Source organism: Pseudochaenichthys georgianus, chromosome 5, assembly GCF_902827115.2.
Source record: "Pseudochaenichthys georgianus chromosome 5, fPseGeo1.2, whole genome shotgun sequence".
In the NCBI taxonomy this organism is placed as follows: Eukaryota; Metazoa; Chordata; class Actinopteri; order Perciformes; family Channichthyidae; genus Pseudochaenichthys; species Pseudochaenichthys georgianus.
In genome coordinates, this window is record NC_047507.1 from 1,035,902 (window position 1) to 1,057,001 (window position 21,100).

General features: G+C 45.6%; 1 protein-coding gene across 2 annotated transcripts in view; it reads right to left on the reverse strand.

The window, feature by feature from the left end:
* The window catches only part of cfap57 (cilia and flagella associated protein 57), a 43,532-nt gene that overhangs the window by 400 nt on the left and 22,032 nt on the right, over window positions 1-21,100 (reverse strand). Inside the window, exons 11-20 of one of the 2 annotated variants that reach the window (XM_034083952.2) lie at window positions 17,524-17,685; window positions 16,800-16,955; window positions 11,627-11,720; window positions 11,234-11,424; window positions 7,851-8,024; window positions 6,911-7,069; window positions 5,404-5,547; window positions 2,732-2,848; window positions 994-1,122; window positions 24-167 (exon numbers count right to left, since the gene is read on the reverse strand). In XM_034083952.2, the coding sequence (XP_033939843.1) occupies window positions 24-167; window positions 994-1,122; window positions 2,732-2,848; window positions 5,404-5,547; window positions 6,911-7,069; window positions 7,851-8,024; window positions 11,234-11,424; window positions 11,627-11,720; window positions 16,800-16,955; window positions 17,524-17,685 (1,470 nt within the window). The remainder of the gene's footprint in view (window positions 1-23; window positions 168-993; window positions 1,123-2,731; window positions 2,849-5,403; window positions 5,548-6,910; window positions 7,070-7,850; window positions 8,025-11,233; window positions 11,425-11,626; window positions 11,721-16,799; window positions 16,956-17,523; window positions 17,686-21,100) is intronic. The other variant, XM_034083953.2, reaches the window with a different exon arrangement.

Genomic DNA, 21,100 nt, shown 5'->3' on the forward strand with positions numbered 1-21,100 from the left:
TGAATCTCTGTTCCATGTCTTACCTTCATGATCTTGACGTAGACCTGCTCATGCTGCTCAGCGGATTTGGCCAGCCTGGTCTTGAGCCCGTTGACAGTTTTCTCCAGGTGATCACGCTGCCGACAGAAAGCCCTCTGAATCTCTTCTTCTACGCCGCTTTGCTCCACCTAGAACACAACACAAGCACTCCCAATGAGGCTGGGGCCGAATTTAACCGCTGCACTCTTTAGGAGCCCCTCTCCTGCTGATGTTCAGGTGTATATCAGTGTGTAGTGTCTCTACTTTAAAGAGTCCTCTCCTGCTGATGTTCAGGTGTATATCAGCATGTAGTGTCTCTACTTTAAAGAGTCCTCTCCTGCTGATGTTCAGGTGTATATCAGCATGTAGTGTCTCTACTTTAAAGAGTCCTCTCCTGCTGATGTTCAGGTGTATATCAGCGTGTAGTGTCTCTACTTTAAAGAGTCCTCTCCTGCTAATGGTCAGGTGTATATCAGTATGTAGTGTCTCTACTTTAAAGAGTCCTCTCCTGCTGATGTTCAGGTGTATATCAGCATGTAGTGTCTCTACTTTAAAGAGTCCTCTCCTGCTGATGTTCAGGTGTATATCAGCGTGTAGTGTCTCTACTTTAAAGAGTCCTCTCCTGCTGATGTTCAGGTGTATATCAGTATGTAGTGTCTCTACTTTAAAGAGTCCTCTCCTGCTGATGTTCAGGTGTATATCAGTATGTAGTGTCTCTACTTTAAAGAGTCCTCTCCTGCTGATGTTCAGGTGTATATCAGCGTGTAGTGTCTCTACTTTAAAGAGTCCTCTCCTGCTGATGGTCAGGTGTATATCAGTATGTAGTGTCTCTACTTTAAAGAGTCCTCTCCTGCTAATGGTCAGGTGTATATCAGTATGTAGTGTCTCTACTTTAAAGAGTCCTCTCCTGCTGATGTTCAGGTGTATATCAGTATGTAGTGTCTCTACTTTAAAGAGTCCTCTCTGCACGCTCACCCCGTCAGCTACATATCGGGCGTAGATCGTCTGCATGCTGTCCTTCAGTTTCTTGGGCTCCTGGATGAAGCCCACACAGTTATGGAGGTCTGCCTTGAGCCGCTGGAGATGTGTCTCGAGGTCTTTCACCTGGACACACAACACATTTAGGATATTTCATTTTTAACCACATCGTTCTTTTGCCAATGTGTAACTGTAAAGAGTTATTGGGGTCTTTAACCATTTCTACTGACCACACTGGAAACAAAGCGGTGCATACATTAGTTTTAAAGTTAAAGGAAAACTTTGAGCCAAAATTATCAGTTTGATTTCAACTTCTCCTGGCATTTAGTTATATAAATGTTTCATCAGTTAGACAAATAAAGTGAGTATCTTCTTTAATGACGACCATTTTGTGTTACTGTCCATCCCCTTCTGCTTAGCAGCGAATCATTGTTCTGCTTTGACACATGAAGCTCAGCGCAAATACAACCAGGAACACCTTCTTTACTCATTCATTTACTATTCCCATGTTACTACTCTCTCCTCAATAAGTGATCGGGGGCGTCGCTCCCCAGCTTAACCAATCACCTCGCTCTATTCTCACAAGCCTATCATAGCGCTCCGCTATGATGATGATGATGATCCGCTTTAAAATCTGCTCCCCCCTCTGTCAGCTGTCATTTCAGGAGACTCGACGCAACCCTCCTCCAGCCCTTTGCACCTCCTGTCCCTCTGAATCCAGGGTCAAGCTAAGCCCCTCCCCTTCAGACCGACCCCAACTATCCATTCACCACCACCAGGGTCAAGCTAAGCCCCTCCCCTTCAGACCGACCCCAACTATCCATTCACCACCACCAGGGTCAAGCTAAGCCCCTCCCCTTCAGACCGACCCCAACTATCCATTCACCACCACCAGGGTCAAGCTAAGCCCCTCCCCTTCAGACCGACCCCAACTATCCATTCACCACCACCAGGGTCAAGCTAAGCCCCTCCCCTTCAGACCGACCCCAACTATCCATTCACCACCACCAGGGTCAAGCTAAGCCCCTCCCCTTCAGACCGACCCCAACTATCCATTCACCACCACCAGGGTCAAGCTAAGCCCCTCCCCTTCAGACCGAACCCAACTATCCATTCACCACCACCAGGGTCAAGCTAAGCCCCTCCCCTTCAGAACGACCCCAACCATCCATTCACCACCACCAGGGTCAAGCTAAGCCCCTCCCCTTCAGACCGACCCCAACTATCTATTCACCACCACCAGGGTCAAGCTAAGCCCCTCCCCTTCAGACCAAACCGAACCATCCATTCACCACCACCAGTGTCTAGACCCCAGGGGGGCGTTTCATCGGATCAGTTCTCCCCTCCCGAATGATACATTACATTTATAAAGCACTTTTCCTGGTGCTCAAAGCGCTTATGATACGAATGATACTCCTGCACAACGGGGCCTAATCGCTAAAACCCCATTACATTCATTTGTGTATTCCTCGCAATAAATATGTATTCTTACATCAACACCGTCTCTCCTGATTGAAGTGAAGAAGTCTACTCTCCTGTGCTAACACATGTAATGTGGAATACTCCAATGTGAAAGAGAAACACAGTGCGGGTGTTAACAATTCAAACATGTGACACAGTTGCCTCTCTGAGAGGAGGAAAACAAACGAAGCTCCAGTCAATATCTAATATCTGTTTCTAGGGAAAAGCAGTATGTATCATGATGTCATCTCTAGTGTTTGAAAGTGTTTCTCACCTTCTGCGCCTCCTTGTGCATCTCCTTGTCTCTGGTCCTCAGTTTGAGCCTCAGCTCGGAGACGCTGAGCTTCAGCTGAGTGTTGCCCTTATCGATCTGAACCAGCTCCTCCTGAAGCTGAAACACACGAAACATCTCCTCACTGAAACCATGCAGACAGAGAGAAGCAGACTCTCCGAGACTCGGTGTCTTTGGTACTCACTACCAGAGATGGCAAAAGTACACACATCCTTTACTCAAGTAGAAGTACAGATACTCGTGTTTAAAAATACTCTGGTGAAAGTAGAAGTACTGACTAAACTTCTTTACTCAAGTCAAAGTAAAGAGGCTTTGAAGTGTCCTTCAGTAAAAAGTACCCATAGCTAGCAGCTGCTTTAAAGAGTACCTGACCTCCCTTTATATCAATAGAACAATAATGTCATTGTTAGCTAATGAATGTTTCCATGGTGACCAACGGCAACATGACAACGTTTCCATTGGTCCCTCTTCTTTAGAGAAGACCAGGAAGTGATGGATACACGGATCGTGTTCAAATCAATAGGCACGCAGTGACTCTAAAGAATAATGACCACGCACCAACACACATTCAGACTAAAGGAACCAGCTGTTTGGGAAATGAGAGAAGTAGAAAGTACAGGTATTTGAGTTCAACATGTAAGAAGTAGAAAGTACAGGTATTTGTGTTCAACATGTGAGAAGTAGAAAGTACAGGTATTTGAGTTCAACATGTAAGAAGTAGAAAGTACAGGTATTTGAGTTCAACATGAGAGAAGTAGAAAGTACAGGTATTTGAGTTCAACATGTAAGAAGTAGAAAGTACAGGTATTTGTGTTCAACATGTAAGAAGTAGAAAGTACAGGTATTTGAGTTCAACATGTGAGAAGTAGAAAGTACAGGTATTTGGGTTCAACATGTAAGAAGTAGAAAGTACAGGTATTTGAGTTCAACATGTAAGAAGTAGAAAGTACAGGTATTTGAGTTCAACATGAGAGAAGTAGAAAGTACAGGTATTTGAGTTCAACATGTAAGAAGTAGAAAGTACAGGTATTTGAGTTCAACATGTGAGAAGTAGAAAGTACAGGTATTTGAGTTCAACATGTAAGAAGTAGAAAGTACAGGTATTTGAGTTCAACATGTAAGAAGTAGAAAGTACAGGTATTTGAGTTCAACATGTAAGAAGTAGAAAGTACAGGTGTTTGGGTTCAACATGTGAGAAGTACAAGTCAAAAGTCGTCAGTAAAGTACTGATACAGAACAATGTACTTAAGTACAGTAACAAAGTATTTGTACTCCACTACTATGGAACATCCACCTCTGACAACAACAGAAGGCACTGTGCTTAAAGACGTCAAGGCCTTCAAGTACCTGGGCTCGTGGGTCAACTCAACCGAGCAAGATGTTAAGGTGAGGAAGGCACTTGCATGGCGGCCCTGAACGGCATGACCAGTGTATGGAACTCCAACCTCCCCGTCCAATCAAACTCAGCTTCTTCTATGCAGCGGTAGAGTCTGTTCTCCTCTATGGCAGTGGATGCTGGACCCTGAAGCCAACCCTGCAAAAGTCTCTAGACGGATGCTACACCAGAATGTTGCGAGCAGTACTTAACATCAGCAAGAGTGTACATGTAACCAACAACATCCTGTACGAGGGAATACCAAGGGTGAGCGAGGACATTGCAGCCAGGAGAATGAGACTAGCAGGACATCGCCAAAGGCATCAAGAGCTGCCAGCCGGCAAAGTGGTGCCGTGGGACCCAACACACGGGCATCACGAGGACGTCCCGCACAAACATACGTGGACGCACTCGAGAACGACGCAGGAGCACAAAGTACCAATGAACTGGCCAGATGTTTGGAGAACCGGGATGACTGGAAGCGACGATGGAGGGCTCGTCTGAGGACGACCTAGAGAGACTTCCCACCTCTGTTTACTACAAGTTACTTTAAAGGTCACCTATCAGGCTATTTGTAGGCAATAGTCTCAGATATATAAAAAACATGTCTATGAAGTGTTTTGCTCAACAGATCATTCTAGCCACGCCTCATATCCCTCTATTTCACTTCCTGTTTCAAAAGCGCTGATTTGGGGATAAAGCTTTAAAGAGGAGGGTCTGAGCTCATGCGGGACCCGGCAGCTACCGTCTGAACTAAATGCTGCCGTGATGAAACTCCATATCATGGATTATCAAGGATCTGAAACAGTCTGGAGCTCAAAGGCTTTCTCTCTTGCCGGTTACACCACAAGGTGAGTTACTTTTTACTTCCTGCTTTTTCACACACATGCTCTCCAGCACAGGTTAGCTCTGAGTGCTAGCATGCTAATGTAAATACCGACCATATTACGTCCAAAACAGTCAGGCATTGTTTCTGATAGCAACGTTTCTGATTGGGCCGTGGGTCCACATTTCAGATATTACGTCATATCGGACGCAAATCTGGATCAGCTCCGTTGTTCCCCGTTTTAGAGATTTGGGTACGGAGGAAAAGAGAGAGGGTTTTATTTTCTGACGCTGCGTGAGTTCCCCGACGCACCGGGGACACATCTTTATGTATAAAAGACATCACAAAGTGCATTTAGCATGATAGGTCCCCTTTAACTTTAAGCTCCTGAACACTAACGTTTGGACAATGACTGTTTTAGTAGTTCAGAACACGTTCTCCCTGATCTCAGACCTGATGGATGCGCTCCTTCTTCTCGACGATGTCTTCCTGTTGAGGCTCCGTCTGGCTCTTCATCTCGTTGAGCTGGAAATCCAGAACGAACTTCAGCTTCTCCAGCTCCTGGTTCTTCTTCTTCAGGCTGCAGATGGTCTTATCCTGTCAGGGAGAAGGTGGAGGAAAGTATGTTGGCTCACTGTTTTTAAGATTGTATGATGATCTACATAAAACATAACCTTCGGACTGGGACAAACATGTTGAGACATTACTAATATGTAAAGTATGATGCATCATTTTCTATAAAGACTGAACATACAGACATCGGTAATAAAGGGTTTGTATCTTTTAAGGCTAATTAGATTTAGGAATTGTTTTTAAACTCAATTCTGCGCTCACTCGCTATCCGGGTTTTTAGCATCAAATAAAAAAGGTATTACTCACTATTTTGAGTTTCACACTGCTACTTAAAGGCGGGGTATTTAATTCACTTCAGAGGCACTTTTTGTTATATTCCATGGAATGCTCTTAACGTCCCGATAGCAATGAATGCTTTGACAATAAATCCATAAAAAAATGTCATCTGTGGAAGCCGTGGCGCTGTAAAAAGCACGACCAATCATCTGAGGGCTAAAGTAGCTGGACGGCCTCCCTGCCTGTCAGCCTTCAATCTGGGCACAAATGTACCTCGTGCCCTCATTGGTCATGTGCGCGTTCGTGTTGGAGGAGGGGCTCTGTGAGGAAGTCTGAAGGAAGGGGCAGATTTTTCCGGTTGTGTATTTTCAAATTCTAGTTTCTCCATTCTTACCTACCCCACCTTTAACAGCAGACCTTTAGTCTAATTCATTTACTTCTTTCATGGTCTTATGTTTATACTTTTTTTGTGATTCATACAGTAAATGTTTTTTAGATTGCTCATAATCAGACGAAGCTGGAGCTAAGACTGGCCGGAGACACCCCGCCTTTAAATGCCCGTAATCAGAGCACGAAGTGGCGCGAGAAGGAGAGCAGCAACAAGCTCTGGCTCTCAACACTAGTTGAACATAACATTTTGATATTGGCATGTGTTTTTATATGTTTCTAGTTATTGTTTTTCATTATCTTGTTATTTTATATTTGTTGGTCACTTTGGTTAGCTGTGGTTGTTTTAAATGTGCTATATAAATAAAGATTGAGGTTGAAGGAAAGCAAGGCGGGGAAATGACAATAAAGACGAGAGCCCACCGATGTCCCGGCTGCTTTTAAATCTAAATAAAACATGTGCAGCCACCTTGTAAACATGTCTTGTATACTCAGTGGGCCGTTCGTGTATTTCTACATATGCAGGTTACAAACTGAAATATAGAACTACGGGATAACATTCGTGTTTTTATCAAAAAATGCCCTAAAATGTTTTTAAATATCGAACAAAACCAACAGCTTTGGATAAAACATGACCGTATTGGATGATTGTGGAAACGGCCAACATTGTATTTATTCGTATTTCAAAAGCAGCGGTGGATTTGAATGCTGAGTGCGAAGCCACCTTGTCCTGGCTGGCCTTCTCGTGTCCAGAGACGGTCCTCTTCAGATCCTCGATGTCGCTCTCTAGGGACCGGATCAGACCCAGAAGCCTCTGCCGCTCCTGCTTCAGCTGCTTGAGCTCAGAGCAGCGCTCATCGATCTGTCTCTGCAGACTGAGGGACTGTTCACACACACACACACACACACACACACACACACACACACACACACACACACACACACACACACACACACACACACACCCAGTCACACACACAGTCACACACTCACACACACCCAGTCACACACAGTCACACACAATCACACACACACAATCACACACACACACACACAAGCACACACACACACACAGGCACACACACAGGCACACACACACACACACACACACACAATCACACACACACACACACAATCACACACACAATCACACACACACACACACAATCACACACACACAATCACACACACACACACACAATCACACACACACACACAATCACACACACACACACACACACACACACACACACACACACACACACAGTCACACACACAGTCACACAGTCACACACACACACACACACACACACACACACACACACACACACACACACACACACACACACACACACACACACACACACACACACACAGTTTATTTATATAGCACCTTCCAACACAAGGCACTTCAAAGTGCTTTAGGGCAATGAAAGACATTCAGAGCAGAAAGAAACACTTTAAAAAGCAAAGACATGACACGTCCTGAAGAACAGGAATGAAGTGCAGTGTGAGAACAGCTCAACTGAGAGCAGCGGCAACAAGAAAGGCCTTCAGCCTGGAAGTAGAAACACACGCAGCGTATTTTAGAGACGGAGAGAGGATGCAGGGGAAGGTTTTTCTGCAGACGCAAGAAGAAGAAGAAGAAGAAGAACCGTGTTCACCTTCTGAGTCATGAGACGGGCTTCTCCCTTCAGACTCGTGCTGGTCTCTTCCTCCGTGTGTAATCTCTTCTCATACTTCACTTGGATGTCGTGGATCTTCCTCTCCTCGTCTTCCTCCACTTGCCTCACGACCTCTTGGAACTCTCTGATCTGCTGCCGTGCGTCTTCCTGACACTGCACACGCCCACAGGGGACGAAACAACATCACTGACTTTGCTGTCCCTTCTACTTCCTTTAAATGTCCCCTATTGTGCAAAATCCCCTTCTCCACGTCTCTTCTACATCACCATGTGTCCCCTCTTCTCCATGTCTCTTCTACATCAACATGTGTCCCCTCTTCTTCATGTCTCTTCCACATCAACATGTGTCCCCTCTTCTTCATGTCTCTTCTACATCAACACGTGTCCCCTCTTCTCCATGTCTCTTCTACATCAACATGTGTCCCCTCTTCTTCATGTCTCTTCTACATCACCATGTGTCCCCTCTTCTTCATGTCTCTTCTACATCAACATGTGTCCCCTCTTCTTCATGTCTCTTCTACATCAACACGTGTCCCCTCTTGTTCATGTCTCTTCTACATCACCATGTGTCCCCTCTTCTCCATGTCTCTTCTACATCAACATGTGTCCCCTCTTCTACATCAACATGTGTCCCCTCTTCTCCATGTCTCTTCTACATCAACATGTGTCCCCTCTTCTTCGTGTCTCTTCTACATCAACATGTGTCCCCTCTTCTTCATGTCTCTTCTACATCAACACGTGTCCCCTCTTCTTCATGTCTCTTCTACATCAACATGTGTCCCCTCTTCCTCATGTCTCTTCGACATCAACATGTGCCCCCTCTTCTTTATGTCTCTTCCAGAGATGGAGTACTCGAGTCCTGGACTCGGACTCGAGTCGGACTTGAGTGCCGATTTTCGGGACTCGGACTCGGACTCGTGAATTCCCCCCCCCACGATGACTCGGACTCGACTCGTACATTGACGCTCCGACTTGGACTCGGACTCGAGCACATTTTCTCTGGAGTCTGATGTCCTCTATCCTGTATGGCGAGTTCACGTACTGGGCCCCGCTGTTCCAGTCTAGAGATGTCTACAGACACACCCCGCATCGTGCTGTATGCTTTCACACATTCTGCTTCACATTGGAAAAGAGCAAAATGCTCGTTATGTGGAAACAATATAGAAGAGAAGGCTCCGTAACTCATTACTCTAAGGGTCGAGTTCAGACATATAGGCTGTCTTGAACACTATCATCAGAGTAACGTGATCTAATCAATAAATAAAGATTCAGCCGATAACGAAAGCACATACTTAGCATGCAGAATGACGTCATTTTGCATGCTAAGTAGCCATGTGCTTTCTGGGGCTAAATCTTTATCGGTAAACTGATTTAACCCGTAAAAGTTCCTTCAAAATAAGAGTCCCGATCTTATTACTATCAAAATAAAAGTGCAAAACGAAAACGTTACCATAGGAAAATATTGGCATACAAATATAATCACTTCTCTAAAAGGTAACTCATTTTAAATATAGTTTATTTATATATAATAATAATATTAATATTAGAAATAAGCTTTATATTTGGATAGCACCTATTACAAGAATTGTAGCCAAACTCGCTTCACAGCAGTTCAATAGACAGGATAACAGCAATGTAGAGGAGCAGCTACATTTCAAAACATATATCCACGAAGATTAATACATGAAGACGTGTGACTCGGACTTGACTTGGACTCTTCTTAAGTGACTCGGAATTGGACTCGGACTCGAACACAGGTAATGATGACTCGGACTCGACTTGGACACTCCTTGGGTGACTCGGACTCGGACTCGAAGAGTGGTGACTCGAGGGTGACTTGGACTCGTGAATTGGTGACTTGACTACAACACTGGTCTCTTCTACATCAACATGTGTCCCCTCTTCTCCATGTCTCTTCTACATCAACATGTGTCCCCTCCTCTTCATGTCTCTTCTACATCAACATGTGTCCCCTCTTCTCCATGTCTCTTCTACATCAACATGTGTCCCCTCCTCTTCATGTCTCTTCTACATCAACATGTGTCCCCTCTTCTTCATGTCTCTTCTACATCAACATGTGTCCCCTCTTCTTCATGTCTCTTCTACATCAACATGTGTCCCCTCTTCTCCATGTCTCTTCCACATCAACATGTGTCCCCTCTTCTCCATGTCTCTTCTACATCAACATGTGTCCCCTCTTCTTCATGTCTCTTCTACATCAACATGTGTCCCCTCTTCTTCATGTCTCTTCTACATCAACATGTGTCCCCTCTTCTTCACGTCTCTTCTACATCAACATGTGTCCCCTCCTCTTCATGTCTCTTCTACATCAACATGTGTCCCCTCTTCTTCATGTCTCTTCTACATCAACATGTGTCCCCTCTTCTTCATGTCTCTTCTACATCAACATGTGTCCCCTCTTCTTCATGTCTCTTCTACATCAACATGTGTCCCCTCTTCTTCATGTCTCTTCTACATCAACATGTGTCCCCTCTTCTTCATGTCTCTTCTACATCAACATGTGTCCCCTCCTCTTCATGTCTCTTCTACATCAACATGTGTCCCCTCTTCTTCATGTCTCTTCTACATCAACATGTGTCCCCTCTTCTTCATGTCTCTTCTACATCAACATGTGTCCCCTCTTCTTCATGTCTCTTCTACATCAACATGTGTCCCCTCTTCTTCATGTCTCTTCTACATCAACATGTGTCCCCTCTTCTCCATGTCTCTTCTACATCAACATGTGTCCCCTCTTCTTCATGTCTCTTCTTCATCAACATGTGTCCCCTCTTCTCCATGTCTCTTCTACATCAACATGTGTCCCCTCTTCTCCATGTCTCTTCTACATCAACATGTGTCCCCTCTTCTCCATGTCTCTTCTACATCAACATGTGTCCCCTCTGTGGAAAGAGACGTTTCAGGAACAAAGATTTTCTCTCTTTTTGATCCATTTCTATAAAAACCTGTCTGAAAATGATCTGATCAGATTTTGGCCACTTCATGATGTCATAACGATGTGTTGTCTTGTGTAACCGTTAGCCAATCAGCAACAAGGTAACCCCCCCCCCCCTTATCACCTGAACCTCCTCTAGAGCTCCATTGAGTTCTTTGTAACCACATCTCTCTCAGAGAGGCGTGGGGAGGGGCTCCTTACTTTCATCTACAGTAACAGACAGAGAATCAGCACTTTGGAAACAGGGCTGAAACAGAGGGGATTATGGGTAATGCTGCAATGATCTGTTTGGTGTTTCAGCCAATCAGAGAGAGGCTCTGTATATATCTGAGACCTGTGATATATTGATGAAGAACAGTGTGATAGGGACCTCTAACTCTATCTGAAGCCCTTCTTCTCATCTCACTGACCTGCAGCAGGATCAGATCCTTCTCCTCCAGCTTGGCCTCGTAGTTCTGCTTCAGCTCCTCCACAGTGTGCACTCTTCCCCCCTCCACGTCCTTCAGCTGCTTCTCAAAGTCCTCCTGCATCCTCTCGCTTTCACGCTGAAGATCCTGGAACCTCTCATGCTCCGTGATCAGCTTCTGGCTGTAGGACTCCTCTGTGTGTGTGTGTGTGTGTGTGTGTGTGTGTGTGTGTGTGTGTGTGTGTGTGTGTGTGTGATATGAAGAAACACACATGTATTGATTCTTGTAATAATAATAATAGTACACTTGTTGGTATAGCACCAGTGGTACGGTGAGAATCGAAAGTTAACCCAAAGATAGGTTTTTAATGTACTTTTAAACATATCCTCGTCTTACCTAAAGCCTCCAGCTCTTCAGAGTGCTTCTCAGAGATCTCTGCAGTGCTCATCTGGCTCTCACGCTGCTGCTTCTCCATCTCGGTCTTCATGGCCTGTCGGCACAGAACACGTCATTCAGAAACAATAAGAGCCTTTCAGTAATAGGGCCTACATTGTTTAGATAGCAATGATGTGATGTTGATAATCATCAAGAGGCAAACAATACAGGCGCAAAACATCATCTTCTTATTTATATGTGTACTAACCAGGGCTCAACATTATAAATGTCCCGCTGGCCCGGAAGTCCTATTTAGACACCCCGGGCCTGCGGGCCAGTGGCGGCGCCAGATATTTCCTCTAGGGGGTGCTGTGGGGTAGCTTGATGTTTCATAGAGGGTGCTCAAACATTAAGGGTTTCCCATTAATGCACCAGCGCTACAGTTGAATTTTCTACTGACACACACACACACACACACACACACACACACACACACACACACACACACACACACACACACACACACACACACACACACACACACACACACACACACACACACACACACACACACACACACACACACACACACACACACACACACACACACACACACACACACACACACACACACACACACACACACACACACACACACACACACACACACACACACACACACACACACACACACACACACACACCACACACACACACACACACACACACACACACACACACACACACACACACACACACACACACACACACACACACACACACACACACACAACAATGAAGGCTCGATAATCAGCTCACGGCATATGGGTGTAAGCTTCAGCACCCCCTAGCTCCCCCCTGGCGCCGCCCTGCTGCGGGCCAGCATAACGTACTTTCCACTTGCCTGCTTGGGCCACTAAAAATGTCGCTTTAAAAAAAATCACATTGTCCTTTGGTATTGGTATTTTGACTAGCATTTTGTTAAATTGTTTCGTTTATTAATGCTACAACATAGCGTTTCGTGAGGCGGTTGTTGTTGTTGTTGGGTGAAAAGCAAACAGCTGTTTGCTGCGGAACGCAGTGCGCAGTCTCCCGTGCTCCTTCACTACAGACTTTCGCGCCACCTAACCATTCGCCAAAATGTTTTAAAACCACCGGCGGTAACCGGTCGAACAAAAAACTATCTTCAAATAAAAGAAAGTCACCGGAGGAGTTACAGGAGAGGGAGCATGAGAAGACGTTCCAGCCACACTGGCTAGATCGATGGAGTTGGCTTCAATATGATGATATAAACAAGGTCTTTTGTCGGCTCTGTACATCAATGCCGACCGATGCTGACAGGTGAGTGAAGAGTAGAACATATAAAGGTCTTGGCTATCGGGAACTGTCCCAGCAGTTTAGGAGAATGAAGGTTCTAATCTAATCTATTACAGAGCCATTACATTTCTAGCTCCTGATGACAGGAAGGCAGAAAGCGCATTATACAAATCATAATACAGCAGAAATGTCACCCTCCTTTGTTCTTTTAACAATGACCACAATATAATAATTGTAATAAACCAAATATGAACAATTGAGGAAAATGAGGAAGAACTGATGATTCAAATGTTGTAGTACAAGTAGTAATGTAGTTAGTGCATACATTACTATAGATGCTCCGGGCCAGTGGCTCCACGGTGGGGCCGGTGGCCACACGGTGGGGCCGGTGGCTCCACGGCGGCTCCACGGTGGGGCCGGTGGCTCCACGGCGGCTCCACGGTGGGGCCGGCGGCTCCATGGTGGGGCCGGTGAGAATGAGAATCTACTGGCCTGGTACCTTTCATGTCTACCCCTGCTAACTGATCTGCTTTTATTTACTTCTCGTTATTAATATTATTTCTTGTCACGGTGTTTTAATTGTTTAGATCTGAACGTGGAGCCAAAGTGTGTTATTCTGTATTACGCTGGGTGGGTGAACATGGATGAAGAGCAGCGTCTCAAGTGTGACTGTATGATTCTGCTTGCTCTTCAATAAAAACACAACAAACAAAATAGAAAACATGACGTTATGAACTGGTCCGTTTTAAGAGCTGCAGCTGGTAATAAGGTTACCCAACCCAGTCTCACGGCATTTCGTGTTATAGTCACGAAATTAATGTAATCTTTTGATTCGTGTTCACCAACACGATTCCCCCCTTTCTGTCGCGTCACACTGAACGATTTTAAAAGCAATGTATTTCTTTTGGCCTTCAGAGAGAGAGTCTGACCTGGTGCACGGTCTTCAGAGAGTCTGACCTGGTGCACGGCCTTCAGAGAGTCTGACCTGGTGCACGGCCTTCAGAGAGTCTGACCTGATGCACGGCCTTCAGAGAGTCTGACCTGGTGCACGGCCTTCAGAGAGTCTGACCTGGTGCACGGTCTTCAGAGAGTCTGACCTGGTGCACGGCCTTCAGAGAGTCTGACCTGCTGCACGGCCTTCAGAGAGTCTGACCTGCTGCACGGCCTTCAGAGAGTCTGACCTGGTGCACGGCCTTCAGAGAGAGAGTCTGACCTGCTGCACGGCCTTCAGAGAGTCTGACCTGCTGCACGGCCTTCAGAGAGTCTGACCTGCTGCACGGCCTTCAGAGAGTCTGACCTGCTGCATGGCCTTCAGAGAGAGAGTCTGACCTGCTGCACGGCCTTCAGAGAGTCTGACCTGGTGCACGGCCTTCAGAGAGTCTGACCTGGTGCACGGCCTTCAGAGAGAGAGTCTGACCTGGTGCACGGCCTTCAGAGAGTCTGACCTGGTGCACGGCCTTCAGAGAGAGAGTCTGACCTGGTGCATGGCCTTCAGAGAGTCTGACCTGCTGCACGGCCTTCAGAGAGAGAGTCTGACCTGGTGCACGGCCTTCAGAGAGAGAGTCTGACCTGGTGCACGGCCTTCAGAGAGTCTGACCTGCTGCACGGCCTTCAGAGAGAGAGTCTGACCTGGTGCACGGCCTTCAGAGAGTCTGACCTGCTGCACGGCCTTCAGAGAGTCTGACCTGGTGCACGGCCTTCAGAGAGAGAGTCTGACCTGGTGCACGGCCTTCAGAGAGTCTGACCTGCTGCACGGCCTTCAGAGAGAGAGTCTGACCTGGTGCACGGCCTTCAGAGAGTCTGACCTGCTGCACGGCCTTCAGAGAGTTTGACCTGGTGCACGGCCTTCAGAGAGTCTGACCTGGTGCACGGCCTTCAGAGAGAGAGTCTGACCTGGTGCACGGCCTTCAGAGAGTCTGACCTGGTGCACGGCCTTCAGAGAGTCTGACCTGGTGCACGGCCTTCAGAGAGTCTGACCTGGTGCACGGCCTTCAGAGAGTCTGACCTGGTGCACGGCCTTCAGAGAGTCTGACCTGGTGCACGGTCTTCAGAGAGTCTGACCTGGTGCACGGCCTTCAGAGAGTCTGACCTGATGCACGGTCTTCAGAGAGTCTGACCTGGTGCACGGCCTTCAGAGAGTCTGACCTGGTGCACGGCCTTCAGAGAGTCTGACCTGATGCACGGCCTTCAGAGAGTCTGACCTGGTGCACGGCCTTCAGAGAGTCTGACCTGGTGCACGGTCTTCAGAGAGTCTGACCTGGTGCACGGCCTTCAGAGAGTCTGACCTGCTGCACGGCCTTCAGAGAGTCTGACCTGCTGCACGGCCTTCAGAGAGTCTGACCTGGTGCACGGCCTTCAGAGAGAGAGTCTGACCTGCTGCACGGCCTTCAGAGAGTCTGACCTGCTGCACGGCCTTCAGAGAGTCTGACCTGCTGCACGGCCTTCAGAGAGTCTGACCTGCTGCACGGCCTTCAGAGAGTCTGACCTGGTGCACGGCCTTCAGAGAGTCTGACCTGGTGCACGGCCTTCAGAGAGAGAGTCTGACCTGCTGCACGGCCTTCAGAGAGTCTGACCTGCTGCACGGCCTTCAGAGAGTCTGACCTGGTGCACGGTCTTCAGAGAGTCTGACCTGCTGCATGGCCTTCAGAGAGTCTGACCTGGTGCACGGCCTTCAGAGAGTCTGACCTGGTGCACGGCCTTCAGAGAGTCTGACCTGGTGCACGGCCTTCAGAGAGTCTGACCTGGTGCACGGTCTTCAGAGAGTCTGACCTGGTGCACGGCCTTCAGAGAGTCTGACCTGCTGCACGGCCTTCAGAGAGAGAGTCTGACCTGGTGCATGGCCTTCAGAGAGTCTGACCTGCTGCACGGCCTTCAGAGAGAGAGTCTGACCTGGTGCACGGCCTTCAGAGAGTCTGACCTGCTGCACGGCCTTCAGAGAGTCTGACCTGGTGCACGGCCTTCAGAGAGAGAGTCTGACCTGGTGCACGGCCTTCAGAGAGTCTGACCTGCTGCACGGCCTTCAGAGAGAGAGTCTGACCTGGTGCACGGCCTTCAGAGAGTCTGACCTGCTGCACGGCCTTCAGAGAGTTTGACCTGGTGCACGGCCTTCAGAGAGTCTGACCTGGTGCACGGCCTTCAGAGAGAGAGTCTGACCTGGTGCACGGCCTTCAGAGAGTCTGACCTGGTGCACGGCCTTCAGAGAGTCTGACCTGGTGCACGGCCTTCAGAGAGTCTGACCTGGTGCACGGCCTTCAGAGAGTCTGACCTGGTGCACGGCCTTCAGAGAGTCTGACCTGGTGCACGGCCTTCAGAGAGTCTGACCTGGTGCACGGCCTTCAGAGAGTCTGACCTGGTGCACGGCCTTCAGAGAGAGAGTCTGACCTGGTGCATGGCCTTCAGAGAGTCTGACCTGCTGCACGGCCTTCAGAGAGAGAGTCTGACCTGGTGCACGGCCTTCAGAGAGAGAGTCTGACCTGGTGCACGGCCTTCAGAGAGTCTGACCTGCTGCACGGCCTTCAGAGAGAGAGTCTGACCTGGTGCACGGCCTTCAGAGAGTCTGACCTGCTGCACGGCCTTCAGAGAGTCTGACCTGGTGCACGGCCTTCAGAGAGAGAGTCTGACCTGGTGCACGGCCTTCAGAGAGTCTGACCTGCTGCACGGCCTTCAGAGAGAGAGTCTGACCTGGTGCACGGCCTTCAGAGAGTCTGACCTGGTGCACGGCCTTCAGAGAGTCTGACCTGGTGCACGGCCTTCAGAGAGTCTGACCTGGTGCACGGCCTTCAGAGAGTCTGACCTGGTGCACGGCCTTCAGAGAGTCTGACCTGGTGCACGGCCTTCAGAGAGTCTGACCTGGTGCACGGCCTTCAGAGAGTCTGACCTGGTGCACGGCCTTCAGAGAGTCTATCTGCTGTGTGAAAGCCTCAGCGATCTCCTTCATCTTCTTGCTGTAGTTCATGTCCTTCAGACGCAGCTGGTACTCGTTCTCCATCTGCAGCTCCTCCAGACGCAGCTTCAGCTCCAGCATGTTCTGCGTCTGCAACACAGACCACGTGTGACGTTAAAAAGGTGTGGACGTGGACAGAGTGCCGTCTTGTATGATGCGATCTCCTCATTGTAGCTCGACATGTGTTTTCTATCTGCCTTTAGTTCAGACCGGCGCTCGCTCGACAAAGACCTTATTCATCTCATGTTAGCTAGTTAGTTTGAGAGATGGGTCGCTAACTTAAGCTAGCATCTAAAGTAGATAGCTAACGTTTGCTAGATAGCTTGTTAGATAGCTTAGATTAGTTTAGATTCAGCCCTGCATGCTGTAAACCTCCATTAAAACCACACACACACACACACACACACACACACACACACACACACACACACACACACACACACACACACACACACACACCACACACACACACACACACACACACACACACACACACACACACACACACACACACACACACACACACACACACACACACACACACACACACACACACACACACACACACACACACACACACACACACACACACACACACACACACACACACACACACACACACACACACACACACACACACACACACACACACACACACCTTCTCCTCCAGGTCTGCCTTAGTGACGAGGATCTCTTCGGTCTGGATGATCTGTCGGTTGCTCTTCAGTCCTCGACCCTCTTTATCCACGACCTTCCACATCAGCAGACATCCGTCCTCAGCCGCTGTCAGCAGGAACTGATCGTCCCACGTGAAAACCATCTGAAGACCAGAGAGGGGAAAGTACACACATCCTTTACTCAAGTAGAAGTACAGATACTCTGGTGAAAGTAGAAGTACTGACTAAACTTCTTGACTCAAGTGAAAGTAAAGAGGCTTTGAAGTGTCCTTCAGTAAAAAGTACCCATAACTAGCAGCTGCTTTAAAGAGTACCTGACCTCCCTTTATATCAATAGAACAATAATGTCATTGTTAGCTAATGAATGTTTCCATGGTGACCAACGGCAACATGACAACGTTTCAATTGGTCCCTCTTCTTTAGAGAAGACCAGGAAGTGATGGATACACGGATCGTGTTCAAATCAATAGGCACGCAGTGACTAAAGAATAATGACCACGCACCAACACACATTCAGACTAAAGGAACCAGCTGTTTGGGAAATGAGAGAAGTAGAAAGTACAGGTATTTGAGTTCAACATGTGAGAAGTAGAAAGTACAGGTATTTGAGTTCAACATGTAAGAAGTAGAAAGTACAGGTATTTGGGTTCAACATGTTTGAAGTAGAAAGTACAGGTATTTGTGTTCAACATGTAAGAAGTAGAAAGTACAGGTATTTGTGTTCAACATGTAAGAAGTAGAAAGTACAGGTATTTGGGTTCAACATGTAAGAAGTAGAAAGTACAGGTATTTGTGTTCAACATGTAAGAAGTAGAAAGTACAGGTATTTGAGTTCAACATGTAAGAAGTAGAAAGTACAGGTATTTGGGTTCAACATGTAAGAAGTAGAAAGTACAGGTATTTGTGTTCAACATGTAAGAAGTAGAAAGTACAGGTATTTGGGTTCAACATGTAAGAAGTAGAAAGTACAGGTATTTGAGTTCAACATGTAAGAAGTAGAAAGTACAGGTATTTGGGTTCAACATGTAAGAAGTAGAAAGTACAGGTATTTGAGTTCAACATGTGAGAAGTAGAAAGTACAGGTATTTGAGTTCAACATGTAAGAAGTAGAAAGTACAGGTATTTGAGTTCAACATGTAAGAAGTAGAAAGTACAGGTATTTGAGTTCAACATGTAGGAAGTAGAAAGTACAGGTATTTGTGTTCAACATGTAAGAAGTAGAAAGTACAGGTATTTGGGTTCAACATGTAAGAAGTAGAAAGTACAGGTATTTGAGTTCAACATGTGAGAAGTAGAAAGTACAGGTATTTGAGTTCAACATGTAAGAAGTAGAAAGTACAGGTATTTGAGTTCAACATGTAAGAAGTAGAAAGTACAGGTATTTGAGTTCAACATGTGAGAAGTAGAAAGTACAGGTATTTGTGTTCAACATGTGAGAAGTAGAAAGTACAGGTATTTGAGTTCAACATGTAAGAAGTAGAAAGTACAGGTATTTGAGTTCAACATGTGAGAAGTAGAAAGTACAGGTATTTGTGTTCAACATGTAAGAAGTAGAAAGTACAGGTATTTGGGTTCAACATGTTGAGAAGTAGAAAGTACAGGTATTTGTGTTCAACATGTAAGAAGTAGAAAGTACAGGTATTTGAGTTCAACATGTGAGAAGTAGAAAGTACAGGTATTTGAGTTCAACATGTAAGAAGTAGAAAGTACAGGTATTTGTGTTCAACATGTGAGAAGTAGAAAGTACAGGTATTTGTGTTCAACATGTAAGAAGTAGAAAGTACAGGTATTTGAGTTCAACATGTGAGAAGTAGAAAGTACAGGTATTTGTGTTCAACATGTGAGAAGTAGAAAGTACAGGTATTTGAGTTCAATATGTGAGAAGTAGAAAGTACAGGTATTTGGGTTCAACATGTGAGAAGTAGAAAGTACAGGTATTTGAGTTCAACATGTAAGAAGTAGAAAGTACAGGTATTTGTGTTCAACATGTAAGAAGTAGAAAGTATAGGTATTTGAGTTCAACATGTAAGAAGTAGAAAGTACAGGTATTTGTGTTCAACATGTAACAAGTAGAAAGTACAGGTATTTGAGTTCAACATGTGAGAAGTAGAAAGTACAGGTATTTGAGTTCAACATGTGAGAAGTAGAAAGTACAGGTATTTGAGTTCAACATGTGAGAAGTAGAAAGTACAGGTATTTGAGTTCAATATGTGAGAAGTAGAAAGTACAGGTATTTGGGTTCAACATGTAAGAAGTAGAAAGTGCAGGTATTTGAGTTCAACATGTAAGAAGTAGAAAGTACAGGTATTTGAGTTCAACATGTGAGAAGTAGAAAGTACAGGTATTTGGGTTCAACATGTGAGAAGTAGAAAGTACAGGTATTTGGGTTCAACATGTAAGAAGTAGAAAGTACAGGTATTTGTGTTCAACATGTGAGAAGTAGAAAGTACAGGTATTTGTGTTCAACATGTAAGAAGTAGAAAGTACAGGTATTTGAGTTCAACATGTGAGAAGTAGAAAGTACAGGTATTTGTGTTCAACATGTGAGAAGTAGAAAGTACAGGTATTTGAGTTCAATATGTGAGAAGTAGAAAGTACAGGTATTTGTGTTCAACATGTAAGAAGTAGAAAGTACAGGTATTTGTGTTCAACATGTAAGAAGTAGAAAGTACAGGTATTTGAGTTCAACATGTAAGAAGTAGAAAGTACAGGTATTTGTGTTCAACATGTAAGAAGTAGAAAGTACAGGTATTTGTGTTCAACATGAGAGAAGTAGAAAGTACAGGTATTTGTGTTCAACATGAGAGAAGTAGAAAGTACAGGTATTTGTGTTCAACATGTGAGAAGTAGAAAGTACAGGTATTTGGGTTCAACATGTAAGAAGTAGAAAGTACAGGTATTTGAGTTCACATGTAAGAAGTAGAAAGTACAGGTATTTGTGTTCAACATGTAAGAAGTAGAAAGTACAGGTATTTGTGTTCAAACATGAGAGAAGTAGAAAGTACAGGTATTTGTGTTCAACATGTAAGAAGTAGAAAGTACAGGTATTTGAGTTCAACATGTAAGAAGTAGAAAGTTCAGGTATTTGAGTTCAACATGTACAAGTAGAAAGTACAGGTATTTGAGTTCAACATGTGAGAAGTAGAAAGTACAGGTATTTGAGTTCAACATGTGAGAAGTAGAAAGTACAGGTATTTGAGTTCAACATGTGAGAAGTAGAAAGTACAGGTATTTGAGTTCAATATGTGAGAAGTAGAAAGTACAGGTATTTGGGTTCAACATGTAAGAAGTAGAAAGTACAGGTATTTGAGTTCAACATGTAAGAAGTAGAAAGTACAGGTATTTGTGTTCAACATGTAAGAAGTAGAAAGTACAGGTATTTGAGTTCAACATGTAAGAAATAGAAAGTTCAGGTATTTGAGTTCAACATGTAACAAGTAGAAAGTTCAGGTATTTGAGTTCAACATGTGAGAAGTAGAAAGTACAGGTATTTGGGTTCAACATGTAAGAAGTAGAAAGTACAGGTATTTGTGTTCAACATGTAAGAAGTAGAAAGTA